Source organism: Colletotrichum navitas (genome assembly GCF_030913465.1).
Source record: "Colletotrichum navitas strain CBS 125086 chromosome Unknown LY79scaffold_18, whole genome shotgun sequence".
Classification (NCBI taxonomy): Eukaryota; Fungi; Ascomycota; class Sordariomycetes; order Glomerellales; family Glomerellaceae; genus Colletotrichum; species Colletotrichum navitas.
In genome coordinates this window covers 564,283-571,808 of record NW_026850564.1, presented here as the reverse complement: position 1 = coordinate 571,808, position 7,526 = coordinate 564,283, and the positions used below count along the sequence as shown (strand labels likewise).

General features: G+C 56.4%; 2 protein-coding genes across 2 annotated transcripts; both read left to right on the top strand.

The window, feature by feature from the left end:
• Positions 1 to 2,546: 2,546 nt before the first annotated feature.
• LY79DRAFT_668493 (FAD binding domain-containing protein) lies at positions 2,547 to 4,602 on the top strand (the record flags this gene model as incomplete). The annotated part of the gene is made up of 2 exons (XM_060563537.1): positions 2,547 to 2,640; positions 2,705 to 4,602. The coding sequence occupies 2 exons, from the start codon at positions 2,547 to 2,549 to the stop codon at positions 4,600 to 4,602; spliced, it is 1,992 nt and encodes a 663-aa protein (XP_060416026.1).
• Positions 4,603 to 5,238: 636 nt separating this feature from the next.
• Positions 5,239 to 7,526, top strand: LY79DRAFT_702426 (SKIP/SNW domain-containing protein). Its single transcript, XM_060564943.1, has 2 exons — positions 5,239 to 6,862; positions 6,928 to 7,526. Exons 1-2 carry the CDS (start codon positions 5,306 to 5,308, stop codon positions 7,096 to 7,098), a joined length of 1,728 nt encoding a protein of 575 aa, XP_060416025.1. The 5' UTR covers positions 5,239 to 5,305; the 3' UTR covers positions 7,099 to 7,526.

Below are 7,526 nucleotides of genomic sequence, written 5' to 3'. Positions count from 1 at the left end.
AGGTGAAACCGATTGCGCAACTGGGGTGCCGTTGCTAATATCACAGCTGCGGCTTCCAACGAGGGGATGGAATGCTCTGAGCGAGTTGCTGAGTTGGGCATCTCGCCGTGGTCCGCGGTTCCCGCCGCCCTCGTTGATATGGCCGAAGTTGACGAGCGAGCACTGTGAGTCGGTGGAGATGAGCGAATCGTTGGTGACAGAGCCGTTACTTCCAATATCGTTGAGGACCGTTTAGGCGTACCTTGTGTCCTATACATGCAAGTGGGGTGAAAAAGAAAGCGCATACTTTCAGCCACCGGCCGTGGCTGAAATGAAAGTAGGCGCTTTTTTTTGTGTCAACGGCGGTGCAGCTGTCTTGTGAGCAGGGCGATCAATCACAAACAAACCATGCCTCCTATGCTTCTGCGACCAACTTACTCTGTAACCGATGCGTGTTTCTCTCGCCGGGCTGTCGGAGATTGATTGCTGCCACACTTGTTCAGTCTTCCTTGTTTTGCCTCAGCGTTGTCGTTGTGGCGTATTTAGTGTTGCGAGGGCCTGTGGGTCGGTCGTCTGCTTGGTGATATGTTTATCTGCCAAGTGAGGTCCGTCGACAATGTCAAATACCCCGAAGAAGAGGATTCCGGACCCATAGCGCGCCTTGGGTACCTCTGGTCGAAACCAACTGCACCTGAGACCAAACCAAACTTGGCCTCTGCACTGGAGAGAGATGCCAGCTCGCTTGCCGCAACCAGGACACAGCTTGCACCCGGCTCGGATGGACTCGCAGGCTGAATAGATTTTATTGGAGCCGATATTGATACACCCTCAACCTGCTATGTATTTGCGCAGGACAGGGGCCGACATCACTCGGGCCAGTCTTGTCCGTGCGTGTTGTCCTGCAGCCGGATTGGCGTGCCGACTTTCCACCTTGCGCCTGGGAGGAAATACATCAGACTGGGCGGCGCCATCGGGCCGAAGTCTGGCCTCGTATCATGGCAGATTGTTGGTATAGATACAGGCAGCCGTTGCCCCGTGGCCCGCGACCTCTGGTGAGAAAACAACCCATCAGTGTCGTCTTGGAAGACTTAAGCTTTTCGTCTCAAGAAGAAGAAGAAAAGAGATGAAGGATTCGTCATGAACGTATGCACCAAGAGCAAACTGAAATAGCCAGCCCACGCATTCAGCAAGGACAGTCCCGCCTGACAGCCCTCTTGGCGCATAACTGAATCGCTGGTGAGGTGAGTTCTGCGGTGCTCATCACTCGGGCGCCCAGAGGTGACCGTGCCTTGATAGGAGGGTGCCTCATTGGGCTGGTCTTCTAACACGGCGCAGACTGTGTAGTCGCCGGTTGGTATTAGTGGATAAGTGTGGGTCAAGAAGCGGCGGAGACAAGTCGATCAAGTGGACGCTGTGGAGTACTATTTAGTGTACGGAGTAAAAAGAGGGAATAGGAAAAAAGAAAAAAGGTCCCGGGTATTGCAAATGCCCGACCAAATAGTGAGGCAGGCCGCTCCCCGTTGGAACTGGGGAACTTGACTCGCTAGCAGGAAACGCGCATTATCAGCTCCACCAGCATCTAGTATCCAGTATGCCAAGTTAAACATGAGGTGAGATTTGTCTTGCCCCGCACGCCGAGAACGAGAGAAAGAGAGAGAGAGAGAGAGAGAGAGAGAGAGAGAGAGAGAGAGGGAGAGAGAGGGGAAAGCAAATCTGGGTTGGCGGATTTGGTATATCCGTACTACGTCGTTAACCGTTATGGGCACTGACACCGTGTTTCCACCTCGCAAAAGGCGCAGGGCCGAGATGTCATGCAAGGTTTGGTCCCATAATTCCTGCGGCTGCCGGGATGCCAGACTCTGGGGCCGATTCGAAATCGAAGTTGCACGTCTCTGATGGACCGGGGGCAGGCCATCGATTCCTCTCTTGTGAGTAACCTTAATCAAGACTCCAAGACCTTTTCGCCCACTCTCTCGGGGAAAGTTTCAAAGCGTCTTGAACCTGACTGGCATGCTTGGCTCGCTTCTACGCCTTTCAACCCACAAATTCATAACCTCCCACTGGGCAACCATTGCTCATCTCCTTCGGATGTGTTCCCGCTGCCGTATCCCAACGCTTTCTACCAAGATGACTATTCGGATCATTCCAGGGTCCGGACGAGAAGATGTCAGTGGCACAATACGACTCGCCTCAATCGCTTGCTTCAGGGAGACTCGACTCTCGGTGGTCAACCCTTTTAGTGCGTCCCCTTTCATCTAAGAAAGGCATGCCATGGGCCTAGAAGAGCCTGTCTCCGTATTGGCTGTGTCGTGGCAAAAAGTGTGCCCGCTGACTCTCGGCAGCCCGTCTGCCGCTTCTTCCAACCGTCCAAATGTCTAGCGCTCTATTACTCCTCTGGATCTCCGCGTAGTCACCTTCTCCACCACCTCTCCCAGGTCACTATGCCTAGTGAAAGCGACCCACGAGCTCTTATATATCTGAAGCAACCTCGTCCGTCTTTATGATCGACACTCTCCCCTCCCCCATCTGTCTTGCAGCGACATTGCGTCTGATTCCACGTGGCAATCATGTCCTCAATGCGCTCTCTTCTCACGGCGGTTCTTCTTTCTGTCGGCCGCCTGGTTGCGGCCCAGACCCTGAAAGTTGATGGCCAAGAAGTTGGTAAGTGCCATTGCACCAAGATCAACACACTTGGTCAACCTTGAGTGACTGACCGTTTGTCCAGCTGCCAACGCTTCCACCGTTGCTCCGGCTGCGGCGGCCGCTGGCGCTCCCGCCGCCGCCGCCGCCGCCGCTGCCGGCCTCTTCGCCGAGGAGAATGTTCAGTTGACAGATGCTGTCCTTGCCAACCTCACGGCCCTTGAGCTGTCCAACATATCCCTGTTCTCCTTCGAGAACTCATCCTCGGTTGCAAAGAGATCCCTCTTGGACCGATGCAAGACTTACCCCGGAGACTTGTTGTACCCCACCGACCTGATCTGGAACATCTTTGACCTCCTCCTGGGCGGTGCTCTTACCAAGACCGTTCCTCAAGCCTCGGTCTGCTACAACGACTTCGGCGACTTTGACAAGGCCAAGTGCGATTTCCTGACCGCCAACTGGGTCAATGGCTCGCACATTCATACGGACCATCCCACGGCCATCAATGCCGTCCTCTTCGAGGGCTCGAACTGCATGCCTCCCACGATCAATGTCGGCGAGACTGACTGCAAAGTTGGCGGCCTTCCCTCGTATGTCGTCGAGGCCACTCAGGTCGCCCACATCCAGCTGGCCGTCAACTTCGCCCGCAATCTCAACCTTCGCCTCGTCGTGAAGAACACGGGCCACGACTTCGGCGCAAAATCCACCGGCGCAGGCTCCCTGTCCATCTGGACCCATAAGCTCAACAGCATCCAATACTTGGAGAGCTACCAACAGGACTCGTACAGTGGTCCCGCCCTCAAGCTCGGCTCCGGCGTCCGGGCGTTCGAGGTGTATGAAGCCGCAAACAAGTATGGCGTCACTGCTGTTGGAGGCGAGGGTCAGACTGTCGGTATCATGGGCGGCTACGTCCAGGGCGGCGGTCACAGCCCCATGTCTGGTCTGTGGGGCATGGCTGCCGACAACGTGCTTTCTTTCGAAGTCGTCACTGCCGATGGCCGCTTCCTGACTGCCAGCGAGTCCCAGAACCCTGACCTCTTCTGGGCCCTTCGCGGCGGTGGTGGCTCGACCTATGGCGTCGTCACCTCTGCCGTCGTCAAGGTGTTCCCCAAGATCAACATCACCACCATGACCTTTGCCTTCTCTACTGGGGCAAACGTCACCAACGACCAGTTCTGGGCGGCCCTCCGCGCCTACTTTGATGGTTTCATCGAGTACGCCGTCGACAACGCAAACTACGAATACTTCCGCATTCAGAACCTGGGCACCTCTTTCTCCTTCGACATGGGACCTTGGTGGGCTCCCAACATGACTGAAGCGCAGCTCCGTGAGCTCACGGCGCCTCTCTTTGCCAAGTGGGCCGAGATCGGCGTTAACGTCGAGCCCGTCTACAAAGAGTACGACAATTTCAATGATGCCTGGCTCGCCTCATTCCCCTTGGAGCCCTGGGGTTCAAACGCCGTCCGCCAGGGCAGCCGTCTCTTCCCCAAGGCCAACTGGGAGGACGAGACCAAGCTCAACGCGACCTTTGAGGCCATCAAGTCCGTCGTCGAAGACGGTGGCTTCATTCTTGCCTTCAACATCATGGCCGCGCCCAAGACCGGCTTCCCCGACAACGCCGTCAACCCTGCCTGGCGTGAGGCCGTCATGCACTGTATCGCTGCCGTCCTTTGGGACCCCACCGCCGAGGAGTCTGTCAGAAAGGCTGCCAGCGACAAGCTCACCTTCGACTGGGTCCAGAGCTGGCGTGACGTTTCCCCCGGTGCCGGTGCATACATGTCTGAGTCAGACTACATCGAGCCCAACTTCACACAGGCATTCTGGGGCACCAAATACGAGAAGGCTCTCGATATCAAGAAGAAGTACGACCCCAACGACGTCTTCTACGCCCATAACGCCGTCGGCTCCGAGAACTGGGAGATGTCGGAGATGCTTCTAGGCAACCTGCCGTCCCAGAACAGTAAGCTGTGCCGCAAGCGGTAAAATGTTATCGTATAGTTGAGCCGTACACTCTGGCAAGAACGGTCTGCATTATTGAAGTTCTCTGTAAATATTGTTGCTGCATAGAAGAGTAGCCGGCGTTACATGCCACCTATATCCCAGATCCTGGATGATCAGTAGACGATCTCACGATGCGTTCGAATAGGGATTACAGTATCCCGACACACCAATAAGACTATTGAACTATTGATTCAGTGATCCGGCATTCGTCTAACTCGACATCGTATTTTTTTTTTTTTTTTTTTTTGGTTGGCCCATGGCAGGCACACAAATCGTCGCTCATCCCGGGTGGTGAAATGCGGCAGGCAGCACGGAACGTTCAGTTGTTAACGACTTGGACAATGAAATGATGACAAAGCTGGAGACATTTTCCTGTCGAGTACGTCATAACTGACAATATAGAAGCCGCAGACAGAATAGTAATTCAATCAAAGAAAATGTGAGGCGTAGTTGAGCTTTCGTCTGTCTGTACAGTTTCTACCCAAAATGGTGATGGTTGAGTTGAGGTTGTTGACGTCGCAGTCGTGGGGTCTGGGGTGGAGGTACGTACTGGCACTTGAACAGACCCGCTTTAAATTCACGCTTGGCCCAAAGAGATGGGGCGCATTAACCTGCCTTGCGAATTTCAAGGTGACATCTTTCCAAATTCTATCCAGACACAGCTTCACCCAAACAGCCATCCATCATGGCCTCGATCGCGGCATCTTTGGCGTCGGCCCTCCCGAAACCCAAGTACACTGGAGAAGATGAAGATATACCTTCGCGCGCCCAACAACGCGGCCCGCGTATCGTCGGGGCTGGCCAGCTGGACGAGACGCAAATCGTGCTGAAGCGATCCGGCCCTCCTCCCTACCAGCAGCGAGCAGGATGGCGACCGCGAGGACCCGAGGACTTTGGCGACGGCGGCGCGTTTCCCGAGATCCCGATTGCTCAATACCCTCTCGACATGGGAAAGAAGGGGGCGACAACCAGCAACGCGCTCGCCATCCAGGTCGACAGCGAGGGCAAGCTCGACTACGGGGCCATTGCGCGTCAAGGCCACAGCGAAAGCCGAATCGTTCACACCTCGTTCAAGGACCTCATTCCTCTTCGCCAACGCGCAGATGCGGGCGAGATCGACCTGAGCAGGCCGAGTCAAGAAGAGGTGGCAGCGACGGCGGAAAAAACAAAGAACGCGCTGGCGGCCTTGGTCAGCGGCGCCGTAGCCTCGCAGAAGCCGAAGACCCTCAGCGTCGGGAGGCGAAACGACCCTACATTCGTGCGATACACGCCGGCAGACCAGATGGGAGACCACTCTAAGAAGCAAGACCGTATCATGAAGATCGTCGAGAGACAGAGAGATCCGCTGGAGCCCCCCAAGTTCAAGCACAAGAAGATTCCCCGCGGCCCCCCAAGCCCGCCTCCTCCGGTCCTGAGGTCGCCGCCACGGAAGTTAACGGCCAAGGACCAGGAGGATTGGCGCATCCCCCCACCGGTGTCCAACTGGAAGAACCCCAAGGGTTTCACGGTCCCTCTGGACAAGAGATTGGCAGCCGACGGGCGCGGGCTGCAGGACGTGGCGATCAACGACAAGTTCGCCCAGTTCTCCGAAGCCCTGTACGTCGCGGACAGGCACGCCCGCGAAGAGGTCAGGCAGCGTGCAGCCATGCAACAGCGCCTGGCGGAGAAGGAAAAGGCACAAAAGGAAGAGAACCTTCGGATGCTGGCCCAGAAGGCTCGCGAAGAGCGTGCCGGCGCCGGCAGGCGGGACTCGAGGTCACGGTCGCGTTCGCGGTCACGCAGCTACAGCGGCTCCGACTCGGAGGACTCGGAGGACTCGGAGATCCGGGAAAGAGAGAGAGCGAGGAAGGAGAGGATGCGCGAAGAGGAGAGGAAGCTCCGGCAATCACGCATGGGAGCCGAGAGGAGGGTCCAGGTCATGGCCAGGGAGCAAAACCGAGACATTTCAGAGAAGATCGCCCTCGGCCTCGCCAAACCCACACAGTCCAAGGAAACCATGTACGACTCGAGGCTGTTCAACCAGTCGAGCGGCTTCGACAGCGGTTTCAACGAGGACAACCACTACGACAAGCCGCTCTTTGCGGCACAAGAAGTCATCAGCAGCATCTACCGGCCAAGGGCCAACATGGATGACGAAGAGGACGAGGCCGCGGGCGACAGGGAGATGGCCAAGATTCAGAAGTCTAGCCGCTTCGGCGAGGCTCTGGGCAGAGGCACTTTCAAGGGCACAGAAGACGTTGAGGTAAGTGCATCATTCCCGACGCGATAGCCAGGAGCAGTAGCGCGCTAACGGATGCTTGTACACAGGCAAGGGAGGGTCCCGTGCAGTTCGAGAAGGACGCGGGAGATCCTTTCAACGTTGACAAGTTCCTGTCCGAGGTGGAGCAAAACTCTTCGTCGAAGAGGGGATACGGACTTCAGGACGACGATTCCCGGCAGCCCAAGCGGGCGCGGGTAGAAGAGGACGACGACGAGTAGAGAGGCGGAATCAACATAGGAGCACTCCGGCAGTGAGGTCCGTTGCAGGACAGGGTGGGAGTTTTTTTGGCTGGCACATGGAGATGACGGCTCATCCATAGCATTAGATACGGGCCGTAAGCTGCGACATTGCAGGCGCTTCAATGCGGCATGATGCAAGAGAAGTAAAGAAAAAAGGAAAAGAAAAAAGGTAATTTGATGAGCTAGCTGTGTACAGAAGCCGTTGCGAGGCTCGGTGACGGGAGACGGCGGCTGCCTGCGCAGACGCGGCCGGTTTTTGAAGGGCAGGGAACCGATCTGGCGAGCTCGCAGCGACGTTTGTCGTTTCAGGGAACGTCGAGTTCATGCGGACCTGGTTCTATTGTTTGGCGGTTCTGCTCCGGCTCGACGAGTTAAAGCCGAAAACTGGACGGGACCCAAGGGGAGAG